At 40.0% G+C, this 13,688-nt stretch overlaps 1 protein-coding gene across 1 annotated transcript in view; it reads right to left on the reverse strand.

Moving 5' to 3' along the window:
* LOC149451491 (protein unc-13 homolog C-like) overlaps nucleotides 1-13,688 on the reverse strand; it is a gene marked incomplete at its 3' end in the record, with an annotated part of 532,349 nt that overhangs the window by 53,990 nt on the left and 464,671 nt on the right. The window contains exon 18 of the mRNA XM_089690607.1: nucleotides 4,274-4,407. Within this exon, the coding sequence (XP_089546733.1) occupies nucleotides 4,274-4,407 (134 nt within the window). The remainder of the gene's footprint in view (nucleotides 1-4,273; nucleotides 4,408-13,688) is intronic.

The raw sequence follows: 13,688 nt of genomic DNA on the forward strand, positions 1-13,688 counted from the left end.
CAATGCATTTTTTATTGTTTTTTGCAGAAACGTACTACAGTCCATTTAACATGGTTTCCTATGGCACATGTTCACATCTATGCGTTTTTCAGCTGCTGTGTTTTTGGAAAGGGTCAGGCACTTTTTTAAACGCAAAAAGCAGTGTTGTTGCTACAATAGAGTTCAATGCAGATGCTGCTGAAATGCAGGTAGTGCGTTTGTGCCGCGTTTTGATTCTGCCCAGCAACAAAAGCATTTCCCCTTTAACAAAAAAAAGGCTGAAAAAATTCAAAAAGTGGTAAAAAAACACGGCAAAAACGTGTTTGTAAAAAAGCAAAGCGAAATGCAAAAAAGCATTGCAAAACAGATCAGGCCTTAAATCCCACAATATTCAACTGGGCTAAGATAGTAAACACCCCTTCACTTTCAGTCCACATTGTGTGAAGAGGAAATGGGAGACACACTGCGGTTGATTTACTAAAGGAAAGCAGACTGTGCACTTGCACCCTGCAAGTTCAGTTTCTGCAGATCTTAGTAAATCAGGGCAAGCTCTGCTAACTTCCATCATCCAACCATTTGCAATCAAAATGTTGTTTTTTTATTTGCTCTGCATGTGATTGGGTATTCTTTGCATAATGAAGCTTCACCTCATTTATTAAGCTCTGGAACAATTGCATTATTTGCCTTAAAGCCACCCATTCTGTGTGTCTTAATGCCCAGAATAAGGCACGGAGTTATGGAGCTAGTCACACCCAAAATCAATTAGAAATTACAGACCAGAACATGATGAGTGCCTGCCATTTGTTACCTGCCCTAGTGTCCAGATACCTTAGGAGAAGTCCCAGCACCCGCATCCACTATAAATGGGCCTCTAAGTAGCCACAGGGCCGCTGTACAGCCTGTACAAATGATATGTCCACCCTCTATGAACATCTTAAATCTGAATCAAGCCTTACAATTGGGGCTGTATAGGCTCCTCTCCTGTGCTATACCAGCTTACATTGATTTCACTAGACATTGTGAGGTTTGACACAGTGTACATTAGATACTGCAGCAAGTCTGAAAGTTCCCACCTCATTTCCTGGCTGAAGGACATCCAGAACAATAGTTTTTTCCTCCCTGGCCTGACTATCCTCAACTTGTCCATCTTATTTATTTCATTTCAGTTCTTTCAAGCATGAAGTTTCAGCATCACATGTGGGCATTACCTACCTATGAATGCCCACTCCTTCAGATGGAGACCCTTCCAGCAAGGCATTTTAATATTTGCATAACCCCTCCCAAGACCAAGCCCACTGCTTGCCTCTGGGCTAGGGACCTCTTGAGAAGAGTAATGAGTACTGAGGCAGAGTGATGTGATGTTTTCAGGAAGCTATGTGCAGCACCCTGCTAGTCCCCCCACAACCAGCCATGATCTGTCTGCACTGTATAGAGATGATATCACTGGGTCTTAAATAAGGTAAAAAATGTCATTAGCATGTTGCTGAGGGGGAAAAAAGAGAAACCAAGAAAGGCAAAACCTAGAAAGTAGGTTTTAAATTTTTGTTTTAAGTTGTCACTAATTGATAGACAGATATTATTTTCTATACATAATACTTATTCTAAGAAATCAAATATGATTACTTAGTAGAGGTTTCTTGGCCAGACAGCATTTTTTCCAGCTAGCACACTAAAGACACTTAATTGGCTCTAAATTGTCAAATGCCATTTGGTGTTTTAGTTTGCTTTTAGCACATGTCCATGTTTTCATTGCAAGACCAGCAGGAAGAGGATTCTGGTCTTGAAAGCATGATGTAATTTTTTTCAATGACTACATTTTACTAATCAATTTTTACACAGGATACAGCATTATTATTATCAGAATTCTATTATCAGAGTCTATTTGAATAATCGGAATCTAGGGCTGTGAAAACAATTAGACCAGCCTTGTTCAGTAGCTAAATATTTCCACTCACTTCCCAGGGACAACATTATCACCTAAAGAGAATGTGAAGGACAATGCTGCATCAGTAAGGATGAGCTCAAGCTGCTATCCCACCAGGAAGCTGTCACTGTGGACTGCCAATCATAAGTGGCCAAGGCATGCCTTGCCCCAGAGCCATATGTTTACAAGAGGCATGTATACACACGGCTGCAGGGCAAGGACTGCCTCAGCCCTTTACGATTGGTGGTTTTTAGTGCCAGCTTCCTTGTGGGAAAGCTCAGGCTGGTTTGGACTAGTATTCAAACATGCTCATTCCTGATTATCAGGGCAAAATATGGCAATATGGATTTGACTTAAAGTGTTACTAAACCCAGGACCCTACATGCACTATATCTGGTCTCCCACAGTACACAGAACATGGAAACATAATTATTTTAGTAACTATAAACTGCTAAATACCTTTTCTCATCAGAAGTTAGAGCAGTCTTGTGGCTTATAACAGTGCTCAGCCAAGCACTAGCTGAAGCTTGTAGGAGGATTTTTCTTTCTGCTCTAGGAATATGCAAAACCTGTGACCTCTGTCTGACCAGTGTTAATTGGCCCTGTGCTGATCACATACACTCTCCCAAAGAGGAAAAAATAACCCTCTCCAGCAATACACACCAAACTGAGCATGTGCCCAATGCCTATGGGTCAGTCTGTCTTATTAGGAGATAAGAGGAGGTCGTCTGGAAAAGGGGAGGAACAGAGAAGGATCAAAGGACCTTTTTACACAATGCAGAGGATTAACCTCTTAGGTTCCACAGTGAGTAGAACAAGCATGCTTTACTGCATATACAGGCTGATCTTACTGTTGTGGGTTTAGTAACACTTTAAGATATGACAAGATCTAACTTTTCCCCTGTATCCAAACTAAATAAAAATGTGTCTGTAGTTACACTTTTAGCGATAACATAAAATGATCCACAATGCTAGCTTTTTCCGAAGAGTTGTATTTTCACAAAGGCAACAATAAGTTGTAGCTGCTTTCAAATATTTTATCCAAGGTTACTTATTTTGTCTAAGCACAAGAGTATGCTTTACCCAATGAAAATATGTAATTGCTTGATATAATCAAAGTGAGTAGTCTGAAGCACAGATGAAAAGAACATCCATCATGTTTTGCTAGACTGAACACCTATGTCTGCTCTTCTGAGGCCAATGTATACTAGGAACCATAATAGAAGTTAGCTGGCCATGATAAATCAATAGTCACTATTACAGCATCCAACCTTTTCTATTACAATATATGATACCAAGGGGGGAATTCTTCTAGCTAACAGCATCAGTGACATTGTTGGGTATAACGAAATAAAGCCAAATCAAATAAAAGATATAACACACAAGTCTTCTACTTTATAATAATTAGAGTGGAACATGGATTTTACGTTGGATTTCAGTATCTGTTCTGGTGATACCCCATATTCTACATAGAATGGTGATTTATATTTTTTTTTCAGACTAGAGGTTGTTCAGGGTAAGGTGAAGCCAGTGTGCTGAAATGAGAACTGGCAAACATGGTCAGATCAGAGAACAGCCCTATGTCTATGAGCCATCCAATCACAGGAGAAAAATTGAGTTTCCATCAGCAGGGTATGACTTTCTTGGTTGAAAGTAATCATTCCTTTAAGATTAAGGGAGAAGTATGGTCAAAGAATTATGGACGCACCCAGATGTCTAAACAGCAGCTGGCTCAGCCTCTCAGCGCGCTGCCCCCCCCCCCCAGCTCAGTGCTCCAGTGAGCTCTGGAGAGACAGAGCAAAGATCCAGTGACTGACAGTCACCGATCTCTGCTCACTGAAGACCAAGAACTGAGCGATCAGCATTCAAATGTACAGCTTTCGGGAGACAGTGTAGCATCAGATCGAGCATCAGGGGCTTTTTTTTATCTGATACAGCACTTCTCTTTGAAGTCAGGTCTTTTTTAACCCTGGTCTCTTCTAACCCTGAATGATTTTTTTTTATGGCCTTTAGACTGTGATCTCATGTCTACATGAACCAGCAACACAAAGTGAGGGGAAATCTCATACAGCAATACAAGTAATTCACCTCTTTCCCAACCTATCCAATACCAAAATGTGGTCCAAGTTTTACTTTAATTGGCGTTTACTTAAAAAAAAAAAAAAAAAGCTGGCTCTCAAAGTGCTGTCTTGACATTTGTGACTCTTACAAGTAAGTAGATTCATCTAATATGGCCTTAAAGTAACAGCATAAATATGCATCAGTCTTTTTGTAGCAGTTCTTAAAATTCTTGGGTGTAAACATGGGTTGTTGCTCTGTAAATTTGGAGAAGTTTATGACTGACGAATGTATTCAGTTTTTAGTACTCACTGGTTTAAAACAGGTGTGTAGGAAGTCTTATCCTCATCAATGATAGTGACCATAAGAGTAATGAGGTTTGGCCAAAAATCCAAATTTTTAATTGTCGGACCTTGTTCTTCTTTTGGAATGTCTTGCTTCTTACCCTATAAAATATTATAAATTAACATATTAATGTTTAATCACATAATACTTTTGAAAGTGATTGCATAAGTTTAAAACACAGCATTGTACTCCCCACACTGAAGTGCCTGGATGGCGTGAAAATTCTTTCAACTTGGTTTCTGCTGAATTGCAGCACGTACTCACAAATGTATTAATCTTATACATTAATGAACCTCTATGGGAAGACAAAAACACTTTACTTTGGTCTAAAGTTTGCATTCATTCTCTCTTGATCAATAGAGCATACAGCTTTCAACTCTATTCCGAAGAAATAGATTACCACTTTTACAATCTGGCAATTAAACGTTTTGCTTGTTAAATGGACAAGAATCTGGTAACATCATGTAAAATGTTAATGTAATCTTGCCTTTTTACACATTTTGAAGTACGGTGTTGGCAAAAACCACAGATTGGATCCCATTTTATGTTAGTTAACATGAAGTAGGCAGCAAGCGAGTTTTAAAACAATAATAAACTATCCAATTTTTTAATTTTGTCATGCACATTTTAGACTACAACACAAAACTTCACTACAAACCCCCCCCACCCAACACACAAACACACAACGACCAAAGAGACAAATGCACCTCCACACACAATTTAATAGAGAAGCAGAGAACAAGGAGCTGTTCTACAGACTGCAAAAGTACATATTTTAACCTGGAATTTTAAGGATGTAATTTACAGGCTTACTTTATCTTTCTGAACATGGTCAGAGGCTACAGCCCCCCAATCCTCATTTCCACCTCCCCCCATTTGCAGGAGCAGGGGGTTCTTCTGTCAGAAACTGCCAAACTTAAATTGACAAATATTGGAGTGGCTGTGAGTGATTCCAACTGCACAGTCGCATCATTCATTCACAAGAAGTTGGAACACAAGTTCAATGGAACACAAGTAAGGTGATGTCAGTTTAGTGACAGTTCCTGTTGCCCTGGGTGTGTTTATTATTTTGTTTTCAAAATGATGGACTTAGCCTTTTATAGAGTTATTCTTTATTGGTCCACCCATAGCATCCTCTCCAAGTCTTTTTCTTACCTGTCCCCACTCCATTGAGATCTCCTCTAGCCACCACATGTTCTTCTCCAGAATTCTCCAGGCCAGGTTCTACTTCTTCCATGTATGCTCACCACAATTTCCAACCACTCTCAGAGAAAGGTCGCCTATCTTTCATTACAACAGTGGACAGTAATCACAGGGATCAATGGAGTCAATGGAGATTGCATGCATGGGAAAAATCAAAGTCCATTCCCGAAATCACTTGAGAAGAGATTGTGTGGCTCCCAGCAGGCCTCATAGAACAGATCTCAAAGAAGTGCAGGCAGGTAAGAGTCAGACTTGGGGGATGTCACTTAAGGGATAATTTATAAAAATATGTAATCTTTTAAATTAGGTTTGTTCTTTTGGGCACTTTGCAGATTATGTGGACTCTAGAAATATTGAAATCTACATTTTTATTACTTTTTCCTACTTACTAGTTTACTTTTATGAATATTACTTTTTAATGACGAGGTGCTCAGCTAAAAGTGAAAAACACAAATGCACCCTTTCTTGCTCGTCCCTTAAATCAAGGCCACATGCAGTCAAAGTTGCATTTATATTTTTTCTAGTTCAATCTTAAAGTGCATGTAAGTGTATGAATATCTTTTAAAAGATCCAGTTTGGTCTTTTTTAACCACTTGCCTACCGGGCACTTTTACCCCCTTCCTGCCCAGGCCAATTTTCAGCTTTCAGCGCTGTCGCAATTTGAATGACAATTGCGCGGTTATGAAACAGATAGAGGTTTCTTTTGGTGGTATTTAATCACCTCTGGGTTTTTTATTTTTTGCTAAACAAAATTTTTGAAAAAAGTTTCTTAGTTTCTTTTATAACATTTTGTAAATAAGTGATTTTTCTCCTTCACTGATGTGCGCAAATGAGGCTGCACTGATAGACGGCACTGGTAGGTGGCACCGATGGGCATTGACAGGCATCACTGATGGGCACTGAAAGGCAGAACTCATATATGGCACTGATAGGTGGCACTGACTGGCACTAATAGTTGGCACTAAAAGGCAGCTCAGATGGGCACTGATATGTGGCATTGATGGGCACCGGTAGGCACTGATATGTGGCATTGATGTGGCACTGACAGGTGGTATTCATGGGCACTGATTGGGCTACACTGATCATCAGGGCACTGATCATCAGTGCCCTGATGATCAGTGTACATGTCCCCTCTGAGGAATGCCAATAACTGACATTTCCTTATTTACATGCGATCAGCTCATCACGACAGACCCAACGTCATCGACTCTTTCCGCTGATCAATGATCCGCTGTGTCCCAGGGACACAGCGCACCACCGATCACCACGCTGCGTGCAGTTAGAGTGGATGGACGCCATACGACGTCCTCCCGGAACAAGAGGACTGCCTTCTGTCTATCATTTCCTTATATAGTGGGCAGGAGGCGGTTAATATACCACCAAAACCATTTTTGCATATGTTCTATAAGTGCCCAAAAATACTGGCTGATCTTGCCATAAATCCAGTGAGCATGTTACTTTCTGCCACTGCTGCACTGATATTAGCTGGTACTGTTTTCAGCTCTGCCAAGTTCTTTATGGGTCAAATAATGCCCCACCCCATGTTATGGAGGTGTAGAGAGGGGGAAGTGTTCTGTAGTCCTAGCACACTTCCTGGCCTAAGGTAACAGCAATATTGTTCTATAGATATAGTACAGTGAGTGTTGCCACCATAGGACAGGAAGTGTATTAGTGGCAGGATCACAAAGTGAAAAAAAGGCTTTAGAGAAAACTAATGCAGCAGCCACATGCTGTAAATGGATGGTATAGCTATAATATAATTATTTTCCTTTTTGAGTTTAGATCAGCTTTTCTGGTTATAAGATACAGTATCTTATATGGTTATGAGCTATGAGCAGTTACTGAAAGAACATGGTCATGGGTGTATGTACAGAAAATTCAACTTATGAGGAAACTGATACATGGCAGTCTGGCTGACCGGTTTCCGTTGAAGTGGTTCAGGCGCCTTATAAGAATGACCACTTAGAGATTTATAGGCCATATTCAGCTGGGAGCAAGATCTAGAACAGAGTGATAATATATGTCTTGGACAGCCTCATAATGTCTTAGAATTCTCTAGTAATAGCTGGAGTCATGGCCAAATGAAGAGACTTGCTTGACATGTTTAACTTGTTCATTCCACAGTCTCTAGATGATTAAATGGTCTGAAGAGGAATCATTTACATTATCTGTAAAGTGTTATCGGTAAACAGTATGTTATGACGTGGGATTTTTGAATGAATGAATTTTCTAATTTATAAAACAGATATGTAAATAGGTTTCTCTGACTTTGACCTAGGGAGGCAAACTGTTGATAGACCCAAGGCACAATTTGGGACTGTCTGGCAATGAGCTCCTGCATTGGCATAATAATTGTCATGGGTTATTTTACTTCTACTTTAGGCTACCAATAAATGGATCGAAATTTGGTCCATTCAGTAAAGACCTACTGTGTTTCTTTTTTTTAAATTTAAATATTTATTAAATTTTTCATATTAATACAAAAACCCAAAAAGGGAAATAATTCTCATACAAATAGACAATTATATAACCTTTCCCTTACTAAAAACTCTTTTCCCTCCCGTCCCACTACCCCCCCTCCCGCCCCTCCTCCCCCTCTGCAGACTCTAGCCCTTTCTAATCTCTTGAGGCTTATTAATTTTTTTGCTAACATCCTAGTTCATATCTTCCTATATTTCTCTTTCAATCCTGCTCTTTCCCACTTTTCCCATCTCTTGGAATAAACTCTCATCCTATCTTCTTGCATATGGTATGATCTTTCCATTCTACCTATCTGGTTTACTCTATTAATCCAGTCTACCTCCTTCGGTACCTCAGCTTTCCGCCAAAACTTGGGTATCAACCCTTTCGCCGCATTCAAGAAGTACCAAATACCTGAATCTTTATATTTATTTACAGATGTCTCCACATTGTGTAGGAGGCACGTTGTTGGGCCTAACCCTATGTCAATTCCAGTTATTTCTTCAATTAATTTAACTATTATCTTCCAAAAAGCCTGGATTTTCGGACATTCCCACCATATGTGAAACACCGTGCCTATCTCTCCACATCCTCTCCAACACATATTTGAGTTTTCCCCATTCATCTTGTGCTCTACACTCGGTGTAATATGCCATCGTGTCACACACTTATAATTAACCTCAACCTCTCTCATACTAACATTATCGTGTATCAATCTAAACATCTTTCTCTGTCTATCTTCATCAAACCCAACTCCCATATCCCTTTCCCATTTTGTCATAAAAATTAACTTTGTGTTTGTGTCTAATTCTGTGAGTATTCTATACACTTTTGAGATACCGTGCTTCCCATCCCTTCGTGTCTCTAACAACCTTTCAAACATATTCCACTCCCGTTTTATTCTCAGGGGTTTCGGTAGGTTTCCAATAAAACTTTTCAATTGATGATATTTCCACTCATCTATTCTAATAAAAATATCTCCCTTCTTCTCTATTAACTCTTTAAGTGATCTCAATTCTCCCTCCACCAAAACATCTCTCAATTGGGTATCCTCCTTTCTAAACCATCTCCCTGATATCTTATCCTGTCCCGGGGGGAAGTACTCAGTATTTGTGAGAGGCATTAATATAGAGTTAAATTCCCATTTCATGTTTTTGTGTAAATTGTCCCATACCCTAAAGACATTTAAAGTGTAGATACTTGTGCTTTCTTTAATTCCCCTGAACTGTGGTGGAACCCATATTATCTGACTCAATCTATTGCCACTAAGATCATTTTCAATTGTTACCCAGCTTTTCCCCTTATGGTTAAATGTCCAGTCATATATTCTTGCTAAAACCACTGCTTTATAGTATCTCTTGACATCTGGTAGGCCCAATCCCCCTTTCTCTTTAGTCCTACCCAATGTTTCATATGCTATTCTAGGTTTTTTATTCTTCCAAATATATCTTGTTAACATTTTTTTCATTATCTTAAAGAAGGCTTCTGGAATTTTAATTGGTACCATTTGAAATCTATACAGTATTTTAGGCATAATTACCATTTTGACTAGGTTTATACGTCCTATCCAGGATGGATTTCCTCCTTCTAGTCTTTTTAAGTCTTCCCTGATCTCATTTATTAAAGAGATATAATTTAATCTATACAAATGCTTAGATGAGGCAGTGAGTTTTATTCCTAGGTATTTTATCTCTTTTTCTCTCCATATAAAGGGGAATTCTTTTTGTAGTTTTTCTTTTTCATTCTTTGGTATATTAATATTCAGGATCTCTGTTTTCGTTGGATTAATTTTTAAATTTGATAGTTCACCATACTCCTTCAGAATCTTCATTATATTTGGGAGAGTTATTCGGGGATTCCCCACATAGAACAATAAGTCGTCCGCAAAGGCCGCTACTCTATGTTCTATGGATTCTATCTGAATTCCCTTTACCGATCCACTATTTCTTATTATTGACAACAGAGGTTCGAGTGACAATACATATAGCAGAGGGGACAGTGGACAGCCCTGTCTTGTACCATTAGACATTCCGATGGGTTCTGATCTCTCCCCATTTACTGTGATGATTGCAGTAGGCTCCCTATATAATTTACTTATCCACTCTCGCATTCTCTCATCTATCCCCAGCACTTTTAAGTTGTCCATCATAAAGCCCCAGTCCACTCTATCAAATGCCTTTTCTGCATCAATTGACAAGAGCACCACCGGGGCTTTCCCCTTTCTACTTTTCTGAATAAGCATCAGGGTTCTCAAGCCGTTATCTCTACCTTCTCTCCCCGGTACAAAGCCCACCTGGTCTCCATGAATCCATTCAGGCATCAGATCCCTCAACCTGTTTGCTAACACCTTTGCATACAGTTTAAAAATATTAAAAAACTCCTGCACTTCAGATGACGAAAAAACCTACACTAAGCTGCCAACACCCTCCTTTACACCAAAAAGTACATATAGAAACAAGAAAAATTGGTGTGGTGCTAAGGTAAATAACACTAATCACACATATTATATATAAAATATATATACTATATAAACAAGTGTTTATAAATAGTCATGCATAAATAGACCTCTAACATAACCCCCCAACAGGGGCACGTGAATAAATGCTTGTGATGGTAACACAAAAAAAAAAAAAAACACCATGCAAAGGAATGTAAAATTCCTACAAGTGACAGAGGTGCATAAATTACAGTCCACTACACACAAAGACTGTGATCCTTGAACAAGCGTGAAAGTGCCACTGGTGTCACTGGTGCCACAATCCAGAAATGGTAAGAGTGCCTCCTCACCTCCCCGCACTGACCACAAGGGCCAATACGCCTTTGCACCTTATAGGTGTACTCCTCGAGTGCCAGCCGGTACAGGTCCACACTGGATGCTACCTCAGACGCTGTTATCCCAAATGCCACCTCCAGCTGCTATATAGTGGTGGTATTAAACCACCCGATGATGCTCAGAGACATAAGAAGAGACTTGCCATAGCGTGATACCGCAATATTTATTGATAAAACTGTATAAAAAACAGAATGCCCACTCACATGTCCATAATAGGAATACAGCCTTAGAATAATCCTCCTGTATCCTCGTGCTATGGGTGTACCCGGAGTCCCAATATGGCGCGTGCGTCGGGAGTGACGTCACCGCGTACCGGAAGTGTCGTCAGGGCGTACCAACGCGTTGCGTCACGAATACCACGTGACTTCATCAGGGTCATCAGACCCTGATGAAGTCACGTGGTATTCGTGACGCAACGCGTTGGTACGCCCTGACGACACTTCCGGTACGCGGTGACGTCACTCCCGACGCACGCGCCATATTGGGACTCCGGGTACACCCATAGCACGAGGATACAGGAGGATTATTCTAAGGCTGTATTCCTATTATGGACATGTGAGTGGGCATTCTGTTTTTTATACAGTTTTATCAATAAATATTGCGGTATCACGCTATGGCAAGTCTCTTCTTATGTCTCTGAGCATCATCGGGTGGTTTAATACCACCACTATATAGCAGCTGGAGGTGGCATTTGGGATAACAGCGTCTGAGGTAGCATCCAGTGTGGACCTGTACCGGCTGGCACTCGAGGAGTACACCTATAAGGTGCAAAGGCGTATTGGCCCTTGTGGTCAGTGCGGGGAGGTGAGGAGGCACTCTTACCATTTCTGGATTGTGGCACCAGTGACACCAGTGGCACTTTCACGCTTGTTCAAGGATCACAGTCTTTGTGTGTAGTGGACTGTAATTTATGCACCTCTGTCACTTGTAGGAATTTTACATTCCTTTGCATGGTGTTTTTTTTTTTTTTTGTGTTACCATCACAAGCATTTATTCACGTGCCCCTGTTGGGGGGTTATGTTAGAGGTCTATTTATGCATGACTATTTATAAACACTTGTTTATATAGTATATATATTTTATATATAATATGTGTGATTAGTGTTATTTACCTTAGCGCCACACCAATTTTTCTTGTTTGCATACAGTTTAGTGTCTGTGTTCAATAATGAGATAGGTCTATAGCTGGAGCACTGAGATGGATCTTTTCCCTCCTTGTGAATAAGTACTACATGGGCCTGTAGGGATTCTCTCCTCACTTCCATCCCCCCTCCCAGAGCATTCATATATTTCTCCAACTTGGGTAGCAGTACTTCACTAAATTTCTTATAGTACTTAACTGTATATCCATCCGGGCCTGGGCTTTTTCCCCCCCCTGTGCTTCTTAATGCTATTTTAATTTCTTCCTGGGAGATTTCTGCGTCTAGGGAGTTCAACTGTGCTTCACTTAGTTTTGGTAATCCCGCATTTTTTAAGTATGTCATCTTTTTTTCATTAATTCCCTCTTGGGCTTCTTTTAGGGGGCCTTGGGGGCTAATATTATATAACTTTTTGTAATACTCCGTAAACACTTTAATAATCTCTTTATTTGAGTGGACCAACTCCCCCTTTGAACTTTTTATCTTTTCTATATAGTTCCTATTTTTCTTTTTATTCAAAGCTCTCATTAGATATCTTCCTGGTCTGTCCCCCCATCTATATCTCTCGTTCAAAACCCTGTTTTATACTCTTCTCTTCTCCTCATCCATCAACCTCTCTAGCTCATCTTTTTTATCCGATAACCTCTGTCTCGTATCTTTTGTTATTTTCTTCTTATGGATCTGCTCCAAGTCCAATATTTCTTTTAAGAGCCCACTGACCCTCTCTCTTCTTTCCTTTTTCTTCTTTGCTCCCGCCGCAATCAAGATTCCTCTTATGAATACCTTATGACTTTCCCAGACTGTAGCTATCGATACGTCCTCTGTTTCATTCTCCTTAAAGTATACTTTAATCTCTTTCTCGATTTTCTGAACTACATCCTCATCCAGAAGAAGACCCTCTTTAACCTCCACCCTAATCCTCCCGTCCACCTTCTTCCCCATCCCATTTTCATTACAACCGGAGCATGGTCCGAGAACGTCCTTGTCTCTATATCAATTTTAACCAGATGATCTACAAGTTGATGGTCTATTAAGATGTAATCTAATCTCGAGTATATCTCATGTGCATTAGAGAAGAAGGTATAGTCTCTGTCTTTCATATGCTTTATTCTCCAAGTGTCCACTAGTTGATATTCATGCATCACTTTTTTCAGAGCTCTCAGAGACCTACTCCCCTGTCTTTGCACGGAAGAGGTATTATCCTTTTGTGGGTCCATACAGAAATTTAGGTCTCCAGCTACTATCAGGCGCCCTTTTTTAAATTCCATTAATTTTTTCAGCAGACCCTTCATATACATCTCCGGGTTTTTATTAGGGCAGTATATATTGGCTAAAGTACACTCAATCCCCTGGAGTCTACCTTTTAAGAATAAAAACCTCCCCTCCGGGTCGGTTCTTCTATCCTCCAGCTCAAATCTCATATTCTTTGCAAAACCTATTTCAACCCCTTTTGCTCTTTTAATTGGAGAATCTGCATAGTACCATGTTGGGTAGTGTTTGGATTTCAATTTCACGTTTGCCTCTATCTCAAAATGCGTCTCCTGTAAAAATACCACTGACGTAGCCCTATGATGTAACTCATTAAACAACCTAAATCTCTTCCCTGGACAACTCAACCCGTTCACATTATAGGTTATAAACTGTATTTCTTCCATCATTCCCAATTAACTCCATCTCTCTTCCAGATTGCCTCTTCCTCTTTATCCCTTCTGTCATGAAGAGTATTGACCCAATACCTCCTCCCCTCC

Source organism: Staurois parvus, unplaced genomic scaffold (assembly GCF_062004578.1).
Source record: "Staurois parvus isolate SC_StPar_1 unplaced genomic scaffold, SC_StPar_1.0 ptg000536l, whole genome shotgun sequence".
NCBI lineage: Eukaryota > Metazoa > Chordata > Amphibia > Anura > Ranidae > Staurois > Staurois parvus.